This window comes from Tursiops truncatus, chromosome 7 (genome assembly GCF_011762595.2).
Source record: "Tursiops truncatus isolate mTurTru1 chromosome 7, mTurTru1.mat.Y, whole genome shotgun sequence".
Taxonomy (NCBI): Eukaryota; Metazoa; Chordata; class Mammalia; order Artiodactyla; family Delphinidae; genus Tursiops; species Tursiops truncatus.
The window spans coordinates 44,979,309-44,996,336 of record NC_047040.1 but is presented as its reverse complement, the minus strand read 5'-3'; the positions used below and the strand labels follow the sequence as shown (position 1 = coordinate 44,996,336).

General features: G+C 32.7%; 1 protein-coding gene across 1 annotated transcript in view; it reads right to left on the bottom strand.

The window, feature by feature from the left end:
• COL5A2 (collagen type V alpha 2 chain) overlaps nt 1–17,028 on the bottom strand; it is a 143,425-nt gene that overhangs the window by 67,580 nt on the left and 58,817 nt on the right. The window contains exons 2-4 of the mRNA XM_019931536.3: nt 8,973–9,197; nt 4,522–4,535; nt 109–141 (exon numbers count right to left, since the gene is read on the bottom strand). Of these exons, the coding sequence (XP_019787095.2) occupies nt 109–141; nt 4,522–4,535; nt 8,973–9,197 (272 nt within the window). The remainder of the gene's footprint in view (nt 1–108; nt 142–4,521; nt 4,536–8,972; nt 9,198–17,028) is intronic.

The window sequence follows — 17,028 nt, the reverse complement described above, 5'->3', positions numbered from 1 at the left end:
TAAATTCCCTGTTTTTGAAAGTATGTATATAAGCAATAATATATCAATACAAGGCTATAACTAAGTTTATCAATGGTACATGAAAGCAGTATATACATATATACTTACAACAGGCACTAATCCTGGTTCTCCTTTTTGTCCCTATGAAACAAAATAAAAGTTCAATTAGCAAAATATGTGGCTTGTTGAGCATTAACATGTCATATTAGAATATTCCACATAAACACTGGAAATTTCTGTGTAAGAAAGGTAAAAAAATAAATTGAGAAAAAAGTTAACAATCAATCTTTAAAATATTTAGTCAGACATTATTCATGAAAAAACACTAATCTCAAAGACATGAAAAGAAAATTAATCCAATGTGTGAAATGTGTAAAGTTGTTTCCCTTCAGTTTTTACAGTAAACAAACCCAAAGAGAAAATCCAGAAATGTGGACATATTTGAATTTTCACACTCATATTACATGCCACCTAGCTTTTAGTAACCTATCAGATGCCATTCCTGAAAAACCTGTCATCCCTTTTTTTTAACTCATGGAAGAATATGAGAAATAACAAGAGATGTATGGCTGTCTTTTAAGAAAAAAAAAGGAAAGAAAAGAAAGGACATAATAATATTAGTCAGGTAATTCTCAATATCTGTGGAAAATCTAGAAAAAACATTAACTGAACAGGAAAGTAAAAAATAACACAAGAAACTATCAGAACTTAAATAAAGTCAGGAAGTTTAATTTGCTCTTATAATAGATGTAGCTAACACAACAGATATAGATGGAATTTCTTTTGATTCTTAGAACTTTAGATTATCAAAAACTGCATTCTTATAGCATGATGTCAAGTATATAGTTTAAATAATATTGGATGAATTGAATCTTTATATACCTCTACTGTATCACGTACTTGCTTGCATTATTTATTTCAGAATTTGTCTTCCAACAGATTTTGGTCTCCCCAAGGTCGTGATTATGTCTACTTTATATTCTCAGCTGGACACACAGAAGTTCTCAATAAATTAATTAATATATTAATTTTCATTAATACACTATGAAAAATGTTTTTTCCTAGGCAATTACAGAGAATGAATGCATTGAGGCTTATACCCAAACTATAGAAAATGCAACGATAATGAATTCTCTTTTATTAAATTTCTCCTTTTACATATACTGTTCTTATATCTGATTATATAAAGAACATGAGTTCATAGTAGGGAATTGTTAAATAGAGGAAACAGAGAGATAAACTAAATATCATACTCATGCCCAGGAGATAATCACTGTTAACATTCTGGTAATCTTAGTTTTCCATCATGTACCTGAGTTGGTTTACCTAATCAATGCCTCAGTATTTTACTCTTAGATGTTGTCTTCATTTAAAACATTATTTTACAATCTTGACAGTCTTAATGATGGACTCAATGACAGAACAGTACCCTGATTGTACTTGCTGATTCTAATGCTGAGGCAGCTAATACTCATGAAGTCAGGAATAAACTGAGAATTCAGAAGTATTGCAAATGCTTTGCAGCTCTATTTACAATAGCCAGGACATGGAAGCAACCTAAGTGTCCATCAACAGATAAATGGATAAAGAAGATGTGGCACATATATACAATGGAATATTACTCAGCCATAAAAAGAAACGAAATTGAGTTATTTGTAATGAGGTGGATGGACCTAGAGTCCGTCATACAGAATGAAGTAAGTCAGAAAGAGAAAAACAAGTACTGTATGCTAATACATATATATGGAATCTAAAAAAAAAAAAAAAAAAAAGGTTATGAAGAACCTAGGGGCAGAACAGGAATAATGATGCAGACGTAGAGAATGGACTTGAGGACACAGGGAGGGGGAAGGGTAAGCTGGGACGAAGTGAGAGAGTGGCATGGACTAATATCTACACTACAAAATGTAAAATAGATAGCTAGTGGGAAGCAGTCACATAGCACAGGGAGATCAGCTCAGTGCTTTGTGACCACTTAGAGGGGTGGGATACGGAGGGTGGGAGGGAGACACAAGAGGGAGGTAATATGGGGATATATGTATATGTATAGCTGACTCACTTTGTTATAAAGCAGAAACTAACACGCCATTGTAAAGCAATTATACTCCAATAATGATGTTTAAAAAAAAAAAAAGTATTGGAAATGGCTCTACAGAGGCAGGAGGATGCTTCAAGGTAGACTGAAGCACACCTACAAAAAGACTAGAGGAATAGGGGATCAACACATATGGGAGGCAAAGTAGAACAGGCTTATCTCTGCACTAACTTCTAGACTAGGTCTTTCCACTTTTAACATGAAAGTAATACAAATTAAGAGCTAAAAGAGCTTTTAAGAGCTAAAAGCTAACCTTTTAAGAGCTAAAAGAGCTTTCTTTGAAATATTAAGAGCATTTTAATTGTTCAGAGATGGTATGCAAATCTGTGTCCAATAAATAAAGGAGTTTATGAGAATGATACTGAAGAAAATGTTCCTTTTAGGAACAAGTCTAGAAAAACAAGTAAGAAGGGAGGAGAAATTATTTCAGGCAAAATTAGAAAAATGAGCCTCCTATTGTTCCACAATACTTGATACGGGATTAAATGTTCTCTTATCAGGTTCTGATAACAAATTTATCTAATGATTCTATGATTTTTCTTATTTTGGAAATAAGCCATATATGTAAATATTTGTTGCTTTTGTTAATATGGGCTTTGAATAAATCAATTTATGTGGAATGATAATTTTACTAAACTTGATTTCCATACCCCTGGGAAACATAAAATTCAAGTACTCAGATTCAGATGAGAATTACAGTTTATTTTACTTCTCATCTGTTATTCATCACTTAATGCTCTGTGGACATGCCTCATCACTTTTATAGCATGCCGTTACCATGGAAGCAGTCACAGCATTTTTCCCAGCATCATGTCATCTGTATTATTTGCCTCCCACAGGATTTTAACAAGGGCTCAGTAATTATTTGGGGGTTAACATGAATGAATGAATTATAAATAAAAATCAATTTTATAGAAACCAAGCACAAAATGTATTTATATAATATTACTCTGCTCTCATATTTCTGATGACGCTTGATAATAAATAACAGGGTTATGAAGACAGTAGCACATAACTAAAGCATGCTAAATTAACAGCTGTTTTGAGTGTGTCCAGCTGTCCCATTCCACCTTTGGGAAAAGGCAGTAAACTAAATGACATAGCCTGACAGTTGTCCCTCAGCAAATTGGGTGATTACTAACCAAATCAAATTGATTACATCAGGGCAGTTCTCACCGTCATTCTTTTTTTATTTCACAGATTGTTTATCTATCTACCTACCTATTCACCTATCTGTTTAGTTTGTTTGAGGCCTATACTCAAACCTTTATGTTTCATATTTTTATAGCTTTCAGATGTAAATGAAATGTGAGCTGGAATCTGTAGTCCTTCTCCTTTAACATATATTCAAATGTAAATAGCTTCACTGATATTTATGTCAAATAAGACAAATTTATGGTGCTGCCCTCTGAACCAAAAAATGTAAAGGTGACAAGGACCCCCTCTTGATAGACAGCATCACCTTCATTTACCATGAAGGTATTGCATTGCATTATCTGATTATCACTTTACCAAAGTTCCACTGCATGCAGAGGCAAAGAATTTAAATTTGCTGTCTAAAATCTGCCATGAAAATTGGAATGACTGCTCATTTCCATTCTTGATTCCTGTGCCCAGCGCATCTGGATAAGACCAGAGCAAATTCCATAGTTTTCAACATAACCAGAAAACGGAGAGCACTTCCAAGGGACTGGAACTCTCTTCACTGACTGGGATTACCCATGTCCAGATGACAAGTGGCTAAACCACGGCTATACCCCAATATTGTCCTCTTGAGTGTAAGGCTTGTCTCTCGGATTAGATTTTAGGCTCCTTGAATGTGAAGAAGGGGAGAGAAAGGAAGGTAATGTGTGTTTGGCAAAACGTTCAATTAATTCTTTTAAATGAATCTTTACTTCCCAATCAATGGGCGAGAGACCACGATTCCACTGAAGTAGAACTAATACCCTCCCTTCTCTTCCTTCCTTCCCTCCTTATTTCCTTCTGTTAGACATTCATTAGACATTTAATATATTAAATGTATTAAATATTTAATTTAATACATTAAATTAAATGTATTAAAATATTAATTAGACCTTAATAAATAAATTAATTAGACATTAATTAGACATTTAGTATATATAAGGTATATACTAAGTGCTGTGATAAATGCAAGTAATACAAAGGTTAATATGACACAGTCTCAATTCCTAAGGGATTCACAATCTTCTGGAAGAAACATCTATAAACAAAAATTAACAAAGTGAATAAACCAGAGGCATCTATAATCTATAATCAAAGTAGTTAAACTGTGCTCATATATTTATATTTGTGTGGTACTTTATACTTTACAAAAGGTTTTCAAACACTTCAAAGCACAGTCCTATGTGGATAGCGTTAGAATTTTAAAAATTTACAAAAATGAAACTATGCAAAGTAAAACTTACCTTTCTTCCTCTACCTATAAAAAGAAAAGAATAAATATGTTATTTTATTCAGATATAGTTACTGAGAGTCTCCTAAATATTTATTTCAATAATTATTTTTAGAGTCAGAATTTAACTTAAACAGCTTTCCCTGTCACCAGTAGATATAATTCAAAAGTTGTTTTGGATCAATATGTTCGTAGGAGGCAAAATAATACATCCCTTTGGAAAATTCTGACGTTATGTGATTATTCTTAACATCCTTTATATAGTATTTAAAATTCATTAAATTATAACATTGACCATTAAAATTATAACTAATTATCTTCAATCAGTATGCTCTGTTTTTTATACTTTTTTGAGTAGGCTATTCATTCACATGGTTAAAAAAAACAAACCCAAAATATATTAATAAAGGTATACAATTATACAGTGAAAAATCTTCTTGTCCCCTTTCCTCTAATTCCCACATTTCACTTCTCACAGGAGGTCACTATTATTAATTTTTCTATTATTAGTCTTCCTAACCAAGAACATAATAGAACATTACATTTATTAAAGTCATCATTTGAGTTAGTAGTGTTTTAAAGTTTTCTTCAGATAGGTCTTGCAAATTTTGTATGAAGTTTATCCTTAGCCACTTTATCCTATATATTGCTATTATAAATAAGACAGTTTTATTCCTATTATTTATTCTATGAGGTAATTGTATATAGTATATCTATTAATTTGTTAATTTTATACTGCACTATTTTACTAAATTGTTTTGTAGTATTTTTTTACTCTATTCCCTCAGGTTTTGTAAGTACACAATTGTAACAAAACACTGTTACTATAAAGATGAATCATTGGACCAATTCTGAGTTGGCCCTTAGCATTAAAGGTAATGCTTCTATTATTAAATATAATAAAGCTTCTAAGCTGAGATGTAAATATTTTATGTTAATGAAATGCCATTTATTACTAAGTTACTAAGTATCTATATCAAGAATATTTATTTGCCTTTGCCAAATGTCTTCAATTATGGAGAAAAGCATGTGATTTTTTTTTAATAGATCTGCTAAGATAATTATTTTTAATTAATTATTTTTATTAATAGCTTTCCCAATATTGAATTATTCTTTTATTTAAGGAATAATCTCTACTTTTTCATGGCTAATTATCCTTTTAATGTGCTAACAGATTTAATATTTTATTTATGTTTTTTAATAAATTTAAAAATATTAAGTAAATTTATATGATTATAGTTTTCTTTTTTGTGCAATTTTGCCACATTTGGCTATCAAGGATGTACTTCATTCATAACAAGTCATTAGAAGTATGCCTTCTCTTTGCATGTTCTAGAAGAGCTTAAACAGCATTAAAATAATCTGTTTTGTAATGGTTTAGCACAATTGTGAAATCATCTGCTACATTTTGTAGGTCTATCTGCTTTACAAATTTTTCTATTTCTTCTAGGGAAATCTGTGTGCTCACTTTTTCTCCTTTTACCAGGGCTAGTTTTAGCAAATTATATTTTCCTAGAAAGGTATCCATTTCATATAGGTTTTCAAATTTATCAGCATAAAGTTGTGCAGAGAAACCTTTTATTATTCTTTTATGTTCTCTGTTTTCATTTGGTCATTTCCCCATTACCATTTCTTATTTTATGGTTAATTTATTTTGTTGATTTCCTGTAGTACTGTCTTTTGAATTTACATATTTCTACTGTGTTTCAGTTTTCTCACTTTTCAACTCATTTTTTCCTTATGAATTTCTTCTGCTTATTTTCAGCTTATTTTGTTGTTCTTTTTCTAATTTTTTGAGATGGATGCTAAATGCACATAATTTTATTCTTTCTTTTTCAATTTTTTAAGAATATAGCTGTAGATTTTTCATTATATTTTAAAAAAATGTTTCATAATGTTTTCAAGAACATTTGTATTGTTTGGTATGTTAGTCTTTCTGATGTTTGAGAAGATTCATATATTGGCTCTACTATTTAACATTATTCTTTTATATTACTCATATCTTTATTTAGACAGTTTCTGTTAGCTCTATTAAAATGAGCAGTGATAAAAATTACAGTGCTTCCTATTTGTTCTCTGACCCCCACACTTTCTTCCAGCACGCAATTTAAGACAGAAAATGCCCTAGTATTTATCTCTGTGGTGTTAAATGTGCTACTATACTTCTTCTATATGATTTGTCAGCTTTCAATGATATTCTTTGACTTCTGCCTCTTAAAGGTGAGGAATTAGCAAACTCAACTCTACTTTGCCCCTTTTTGTCTTCTCTCATTATTTATTATTAGTTGTATTATTTCTATATTGTCAGATTCAGTAACATTTACATTCCCATCGTCACCCTAAACTGCACTTTTGTTTTAGTCTCCTTCTAGAGTTAAATATATCAATGCTCATGCCAGTTCTTTGACAATTTCACCAATTAACTCGGTTGTCTTGCGTTTGTCCCATAGTTAGTTTCCCTAAGAAATTTATGGAAAGATTCCCAGAGTTCCTGTGTGTTTTACTGTTTTTTCCATAACTTTTATACTTGAAGGAGAGAATGGATTTATCTTTAAACTTTGGTTCCACATATTGTTTTCCTTGAGAAACATGTAGATATTGTTCCACTTTCTTCTGGTATTGAATATTATTACTATGGAGAAACCTGTGACTAATCTGAATAGTTTTTCATTTTAGAATTTATCCATTCTTTTTCACTGATTTTCCAAAAGACTCTTTTTCTTTAAAGTTTAATAACTTTACTAAGATATGTCTCTATGCTGACTCTTCTGGGTCAATTTTTTTAGCCACTTGGTTTCCTTTTTCAATATCAAAAATGAAAGTTTAATTTTACTCCAGAAAAGTTTTATTGGATTATGTCATTATTTGTTCTGCTCTATTGCATTTATTTTTTCTTTGGGATTCTTCTTTAGGGCTATCCTTTACATATCTTCTATATTATTTTCTTTCAAATCCTTTTCCCTATTTTTTATTTTTACTTTTCTCATTTCTATTTTCTACATCCCTTATTGTATTTTCTGCAGTATCAATTCTCCTTGTGCACCTTCCTATTTCATCTTCATTTCCCTATGATGATTTGGTTATCCTTCTACTTATTGACTCATTATTTCTTCCTTTTGTATTTCTAATTTATGACGTTCTTTCTTTCAATTACTTCATTAAGTTTTATTTAGTTTATGGTTAAATGGTCAGAATTTTTATCTGTTCTGTGATAGTATATTTACTAGTGTGTTCTTTATCTCATAAATTTCGTTAAACTGTCCTACATTTTTCCTTATAGTATCTTTGTATCAATGCTGTTGTCATCTCTTTTTTTTTTTCATTATTCATCTTGGAATAAATTGGGCTTCCGTAAACCACCTATTTGTAGGAAGTTGTGTATTTTGCTCTGTTTTTTGATATTTGCCACCATTGTCCCAACATACTACTTGCTTATTCCCACAGGTTTAATTTTGCTTTACTCCTGGGGATTCTGTGCAGATTGTATCTACTTCAGGTAGCCCTTTGGTGTCTTGTTTTTAATTCTTCCCATTATATCTTCCGTATTACCTGGCTAGAAATTAAGTTTGGGTATTTATTCCAGGCAAATTGTCACTGTTGAAAGATACCCAAGAGGATAATTGGTAAATTACTGTGTAATGTTTCCATGAAATTACTTTTGAATACTTCATCATATTTGTTGTTATTTGCAGTGAAATTTTGGGGAAAAAATAAAGCCTTGGCACTGTCTTGACAAGGATGCATGCAAGTCTCCATTCATGACTGCTAAAACAAATAACCTAAAAGTTTAATATTAATCTTACCTGGTTCACTAAAACACATAAATATGAACTTGTTTCTCTTATATGGAAGTTTTTCTAACATGTTACTCAAATACACAGGCTATGTTAAACACAGACACTTTTCTCCAAAAAAGAAGTTTTAAACACCAGTAATTTATATCATTGTTTTCTCAAGGAAATCCATTTCATTCTCGTCTTTCTTAGCCAACATTAAAAGCATTCTGCATTTCTGAGCCACTGTAATAGAGGGTGCTGTGGCAATAAATTACATTAGAAATTATTATTCCATTACCAAGGTCAAAGCTGGCACCAGGGAAGAGAAATGTGTTTCTAGATCTCCTCTTAGATATTAATGGACTTCACAGAAAAGCAACAAATATCTTGGAGGCGCCCAGCATGGATAGGGTAACAAATGACCATCTTAAGTACTACAAGGAATTCTCAAATTAGACATAACCACTTAAAATGCAGCCAAAAAAATTCCCTGGTTTTTAAGAAGACAAGAAATAACTTTATTTTCATTACTGTTAGATAAAGTGAGTGAGAGAAATTATTAACCCCAAAGACCACTGAATAGTGGCTTGATTGTTTTCTTGGGTTGCTGAGTTCTGACAGCAAAAAACACTGTTACTATAAAGATGAATCATTGGACCAGTTCTGAGTTGGCCCTAAGTATTCTTACCAAAATTGGTATTGCTACTTCCAGTTGTATGTGGACAGACAGGACAGCACTCCCCAGGGGGAGTTACGGGGTCAGCACATTCAAGCACATCCTGGCACTGTATCTTGTCACAAAGAATGGCGCCATTGTCACAGACACAGATCTGGCAAGGGGCAGGTTTCCAAATGTCCCTGTTTAAGTACATCTGACCATTCTGAGTGCAGGCTATTTCTTCACCATATCCTTCTAAAATAAGAAGAAAAAAAGGAGGTTAGTAATCTTCTGAAATTTTGAAATCTGGGAAATATTTAAGAAGGTGAGTCATCTTGTGGGTTCTAAAAAACTCTGGGCTAAGCAATAACTTCCTAAGGAGGCAAAACACAGATGAACTTACTTCATTAGTATTTAAAGACAAAGCATGTAATTCACAATTAAATTATTATGATACTTATATTCTAGCATGATGGGGGGGAAAAGTGATCCAAAGTTAAGTATACTAAGTCAGAGAGGCTTCCCAAAGTCATTTTTGAAGATACAAATAACCAAACGTGGTAAGATCATGTCAGAAGGATCAAAATAAACCATTTGAAAAGCAGGAAAAGAACAGTTCCAAAGAGAATACAAAATTTCAGTGTCTGGTGAACCCTATGTGACTTTAAACTGACCAGAAATTTTCCATTAGTAAATCCCACAACAACAGAAGACAATATATATTCTCATACCATGAGGAAAAACTTAAATTCATTTTAAGCATTAAGGTAAAAAAGAATAATGGTGATCCATTTCATGGAATAGATTTCCACTAAACATCCGAAACTAAAGGTGCTTCCTAAACTGTAGTGGAAATGCAAAGCTTATACAGGTAATGCATTCATTATCTTTGCATCAAAATTAATTAAGGAAAAAAAATTAATTAAGGAAAGTCACAACCAAAACAGTATGGTAAGCTATAACCTAATATCTGCCAAATACTTTTCTTATATCTAGATAAAAATTTAATGCAGATTTGGAAAACATACACACAGTTATACACATCGTAGTTCTCTTACACATTTACTATAAAATAAACACATATATTACATCTTTAACTTTGTGATTCTTAAGAAACAAAACTATAGTATTTTAAAACATAATGTGGATCATATAATCCTTGCTTAATTCCTTCAGGAGCTTTCCAACTACTTCAATTCAAAGCTCCTTTTTCAAGCCCAAAGGCCCTCCCTCCCAGTCCTTGTACAACTTGACCCCTTTGCCTAGCACTACCTTTCCATCCCTCAACTCAGACTCTGATAGCTCACTATCATGGTTTGCTTAATTGTCACCTGCCCCCCACAATTCTTCTCTGACTACCCTATAAAAGTAGACTTCCTTCACCGAATTGAAATGCTTCACAGAACTCCTTAAAGAACCCATTCACCCATCCATCCAGTGATTCATTCATTTTGTATTATATGCAAGGTAATTAAATATTTACTAAAATGGAATGGCTAGGCAAAAATCACTGCCTTCATAAGATTTATCACAATTAGTATTCATTTTTTTCCCTTGTTTATGTTCTTATTTCCACCACTAGACAGTAAATTTTATGAAGGTAAGAACTAGTGTGTCTTGTTCGTCACGGTATTTCTAAACCTTGACATCATACCTTGCATAGAGCCAACATCCAACAAATACTTGTTCAATGGGTGGATATGAATGAATGAATGAATCTAAATTATGGTTCACTAATTTAACTGCACCAGCACTAACTTTGCACTTTACAAAAATAAAACTAAAAATTTAAAAATGCATTTACAATTAGTTTTTGAAATATATTTAGTTATATTTATATATTTATCACAATAAATATAGTCAAATGCTAATATAGAACTACGGATGAAAATGATTTCAGTTTAAAGACATTAGTCCAAATATCCATCTTCTTAACTTCAGAAAGTTTTTCTTGGATAGCATTCTTCTCACTGCTCTATGGAATACTTTGCCTCACATATTTAGTCTTTCATCACATATTTGGTAAATGGAAAATTGTTTTCAGAGCATGACACCACATCCTGGCTTCTGTGTTATTCATAAGAAGAGCACGAAGTTTCTAATCTGTTTCATTTTCATCAAAAGATATTTATCACATAATATATAGCTACTCAATAAAACAATATTGGCTCTGTCTATCCAGCATTACTATAGGCATTTTAAACTAAGGAGAAAATAAGTATCCTGCTTTAATATGCTTTCATGCAGAACTATTTTGGAAAACATAAGAAATTTGTACATCAAATAAGCAGTGTTACTTTTAGAAGAAAAATCACTTTGAAACAATGTAGTTCCATGGTGAATGTTTTCACAAAACACAACCTATATAGAAATGGACTTACACCCATAGTCCATCGAACTACTCCATTAAGTAAAAAAAGAATAACTTTGTTCATTAAATTTTTTGATTGAGAAAGAAATATCCAATCACAAGCACTGAATACCACTGACTGAAAATGAGATACACCACAAGTTCTGTTAGCTTGCTTCTCCCTTCCCCCACCCTGGGAGGTAAAAGTGTTCACACGTATCTACTGAGGGTTAAGTGGGTATGTGCCTAGGACTGCATGTGCAAAATATTGGAAGTATATTTATTCCGTTCTCAAAAATATATACTATCATTGTGAAGTAGATCTCAATTTCACTGATGAAACAATTATATATGGGGAAGTAGTGAATGTGAAAAACAAAAAACGAGATGACATACAATGATGTTGTTGATTAAACATCATTAAAATATGTGAGAGACTCTTCAGGGGTGAGTTATCCTGTTCTCTGTGGCTCATTCATGGTTGGAATAAAAAGACACATTCTCTCAGTCTGTGTTAACTCACAGAAGGTCAGTTTCTTCCTGAAAGTTTAAGACAGCATGACCTCAATCCAACGGGCACTATATTACTTGCTTTAAATGACAGTGTTAAAAGTTAGTTTTATACTCTGAGTCATCACTGGTCCTTTTCTCCCTGAGAATTTATAATTAAATTTAATATGATGTGGAAAGTTAGTTGGAGTGCTTTTAAATGGCAAGGAGATGAAAAACCACATTCGCTGCTAAAACCTGCCCTCTCTTCCCCGGCACAGAATCCATGCACATCACAGAGGGCACAAAAACTCAGTGAACTCTAATTTTTCGTGTCTGAATGAAAGACATGTACAAAGAAACACTGGGTAGAAAATACAGGGTGTCTTGCAGTTCTCAAGTTTGTACGTGGTAGTTGTGTACCTTATGATTAGGTTGCCCCTTCTGTTTTCTACAAAGATGTTTATTTAAATGAAAAAGAAAAGTAAAATAGGAAGCAAAATTGCAGCCAATTTACAGTAAAGTAGTCATGACATAATTATTTTATGAATGACAATATTATTAAAAAATAACTAAGTAAGAATTCTCATATGACATTCTGAGAGGGTCAATACCACCCTCCTGATTCCTCTATAGAAATCATAAAATAATGCAAGCTGACATTAACCTTAATTGAAGGTCCAGAAGTTTAAAAACTATTTCTTATAAAATCTGAAAAAGAATTCCAAAATCAAAATACTTTGAAACTTGTATTTTTTCTATGTATGTTTCCTTAATTTTCCTAAAATTGAGGAAGCCTATAGATATCTGATTGTATTGCCATTATTTTGTAATCTTCCATGGTGTTGTAACTTCCAAAAATTTTATCTTCCAAGCTACATGATTCTTTCACCCTTATCAAATGTTCCAACAAATTAAACCAATCCATTGCAAAGTCATTACCACAAACATCTTGGCACTAATCTCTTAGAGAAAAGAGATGTATTTTATCTGACCATGTTTTGTTTGAGAGTAACTCAATGTCCTGTGTTTCTCATATATCCTCAGAGATTTGTCTTCTCACAAAGATTAGGTGCTTTTAAATTTATTTGTAAGAATTCAGTTCTTAATCACTAGATGGCAGAACAAATCCACCATCTTATTATAATAGATAATTAGAAACTCAGACATCAGAACTGCTGCTGCTTGACAACTATGGCCCACACCCTAGGGCTACATTCCTTCATATAATTATACTTGTGCAAAAAAGTCTGTATAGAAATGGCCTTATTGAAACCTTTGACTGTCCAAGAGAGATGTGATTCTATTTTTAATATTAAATTATTGGGGTCTACCTAAAAATTTTGAAAAAGATATGAAATAAACGCTCCTAAGCCCATGCTGGACATTCTGTAGACATTAACTAAAGATCTTCCTTGTAGAAATAATGTGCTCGCATATCACAGAAATTTTAAATCTCTTATTCAAACAAGTGTTTGTTCAGACCATTTTCTCTCACTGGACTGTGAGCTCCTTGGGAGCCAGACGTGTTCATCTCAGTAACCTTCACATCCAATGTCATATAATTAGTCTTTGATAAACATATTTGCTGTGTGGGTGAATGAGTGAGTGAATGAAGGAAGAAAGGACTAGTTCATCAACGTGCTTATTAAAAAGATAGCACATGAAGCTCTCATTCCTCCTTCCCTAAACTTCCCAAAGAGGATGTGCACTGAGGACCCCTATTTTGAATGATAGGGAAATGGGTCACTTGATTGTTCTTGTTAAGTATGCCCCTGACATCTAGACTTCTGTGTGGCCAGAAAGGAAGAAAACTGTGTCCGTCATAGCCGCTCACATTTTGAAAAAATTTTCAAAAAGCTATAGCAGCCCTTCAGCCTTCCTGGCCCAGTTGGTCTAGGTCCCTTTGCTGGTTATGAAGGTCTGGGTTAACATAATTTAAAGTTTCTCTAATTGTAAAAGTTTTTGAAGGGTTAGAATCATGGCACAGTCAGCTGGTGTCCTCATGAAGTGGGCAGAGAACGCTTTATGGGACAAGAGAAGCAGCAGCAGAGCAGCTCCACTGGTCCCTCTGGACCAGAGCACAGATGCTGCCTTTACCAATGCACAGCACAGCCCCAGCTGCTGGACTCAGTTCCAGAGAATGTTCCAAGGAAATCCCTCCCTTACTTCTGCGCTCAGGCACTGTTTATCCACACAATGGAGAGATGATGAAGGGTATTCAGCTCTTCCTTTAGAGCCTTCTGACTCAATGCCAACAATTCCACGTTGATCATTTCTTTTTCCTTATCTGATCCCCAACATTTAAAAAATAAGATACATATGAAGCCACCAGGGATAGCTGAGGGGGATCTGTTACATACTTTGACAAAATTTTTCCACTGCAGCCTCAAGGTCTGTGAGAGAGAGGGTGGGTGAGTATGGAGCAGGCCTGTGAAGCTTTGCATCTTTTGTTTCTTCAATCCACTTATACACTTTCACTTTCCAATGAGCCCTCTGAATTTAAATCCCTTTTTAGGATGGTTACTCAAACTAGTACTTTTTTTGTGCCCTTCTCTATTTTTTTGTACCAATTGAACAAAAGTAGCCATTTGATGATTATTTGAGCTGAGTTAAATTTCTGTTCCACTAGGACAATCATATTTAATATTCTAAAGCAATATAATAACAATTAATTTTGAAAGCTTATCTTGAAATCTGAGAAAGTAAAAAGAAGACAATGTATACATAGTATGTCAGTGAAACATACAAATAATGAGATTAGACAAACTGTACAAAGGTAGTTAGTTTCTTCAATACAGTCATGAAATGTTTCTCAACCTCATATGCAAAGGCTTTCCAGTTAACTAGTAAAACTGCTGTTTTTCCTTTACTTAAAATGGAAAAAATAAAAAGGAAAATCTTTTATATTAGGTATTACTTAAGTTTCTTTCCATGTATCATTGGGAAATCCAAATGATTGTGGCCAAAATGTGAAACTAAAATTACACACAGTGCACATGCAATGCTCATCTACAGTTTTGTCTGGAAAACCAACTTTCAGTCTGCTAATGCATTTGACATAGTTTTTTTTCTCCAACCGAAGGCTCAAACTATTGACTAGCTGTAAAAACACCACACAGAGAATTGAGCCTGCCTTATATTGAAAACACTAGAAATTTTAGTAGTAATATCTATAGCAAACCCTAGTTCTATTCTCAACTATTGATCCTAAATGAATAATTAAGTACAATTTGTGCTATGCCAAATGTATGAAATGCCTGCCTAAATGCATGAAAGGTTTCGAACTGTTTTGAATGAAGTCTGTCTGCTTAATCTCTCTCCAGCAATGACATTGCTTGAAATAAAGAAGAGAACCAAAAATATGCCTAGCTATTTCTCTCTTCAAATGGGTAGTATCATGACTTTTATGTAGTCTGGAGATAAATTAAGTAACAAATTCCGAGCAACATGTAGTACCCACATTTCAGATTTCCTTCATCTCCTTCAAGTCTTAGCTCAAATGTCACCTTCTCCATGAAGCCTACTCTGACCGCCTTACAAAAAATTGTCACCCTCCATCTACCAATTCTTGCTTTTTTTTCTTTTAATGTGGTATTTAGCACTTTTGAACCTACTATATTATTGTATTTGTGTCTATTTTGTGTCTCTTCATGATAGATTTATAGCTTTATAAGGACAGATACAACTTGTTCTGGCTTGTCCATTGATATATCCTGATATTCTAGAATAGTAGTCAGGATCATAGTAGATGCTCATTAAAAATTTGTTGAATTAATTTGTTAATTGAATTGAATATTAGTTGTTTGTGTTAGCAGCTTTAGATGGTGGAGTTGTTTTGTAATTATAGAGTTATTATGTAACTAAAAAGAGTTATTGTTATATTATAAGAGAATATTTACAGAACTAAACTAGGGATATTTCATTATCCTATGTTTGGACAAGAAAAATACAAAAAATGGAATCCAAGATTTTGACCTGTAAAGCCAAAAGCCACGATTTTGACCTGTATTTAAAGTAAATAACTGTAAATACAGTTATTTAGAATAACTGTAAAGTTATTAAGGGTAATAACTTCTCAGTGCTTCTGAGAAGTTATTACCCTTAATAAGTAAATGAATGGAGATCAAATTAAAACACCCTTATGTAGAGGAAAAGAAGATATCTATAAAGGAAAGGAACACACATTATTTTCTTAAAACATTTCTTTCTTAAAACATGTTTTAAGAAAGAAGATTTAGAGTTTTCAAAAGACTTTTCATTATTTGTTCAATCCCAGATAGCTATGGAACATTTTTTTTGTGCTAACACATTGGGTTATCTGGTGTTGAGATCAGAGAAGAATGTAGAACATTTGCTAAGCTGTAGAGGGTAAGATTTAGGTTGAACAAGAAGACATTAACTAGGTTGTTTACTTTAGTAAAGGATATGTGCCTCAGTTTCTCTACTCATTGATGTATAGGAAAAGATGAACTATGAGCCTTCACTTTTGGGTGGGATGAAATATACTAGGAGATGACAAATAAAGTTGCCTTAAATTGCTGCTGAAAGTTAATCCAAATAAATTAGTCAATCTGGAAAAAGGAATGGAGGCATTATTTAATCCATTTAACCAGTATTTATTTATCCAGAAAGTTTTAGTGAATACTTGTCTAGTACAAGAACACAGTTTAGGTGGTGGAATGAGACATTTGGAGTCCAGCTTCCTTGCCAAAAACAATCAAAATACACAGAAGTTGCAAAAGGTAATGCAACTTTCTTATAGGAGAAAAAATAAGTTTGTACACATGTATATTTCAAGAATTCATTTTGGAAAATCTGCATACACGTTGAAATTTTTATAAACTTAATTCTATTTTCTCATTAACCTACATGAGTCCCAGCTCCTTTTGAATTATTGGTTCTTATCCTGGAAATCTTCCTCTGTGTTTTGAGAGGTTTTTGCCTAATGCTATTTATTTTAATTAACTAAAACTAAATTCTCAGGAATATCAACCTGAGGGCTTTCTAGAATCCCAAACAAAAACAATCTTCAATCATTTGGGAAAAAAAAAAAAGTTATGTTTATAAAAGCAGGCTGCAAATAAGCTAGGAGTGAAAGGAATGCAGAATTCCAAAAGGCATTAATTGAAGAGTAGATTGGTCACATACTGACTGTCCTTCAATGTCCTCTTTGGTAAGAAAATGGACTTTGAACCCTAGGATAGTCTGAATGCAGTGAGAGAGCGGAAAGCCACAATTCACACC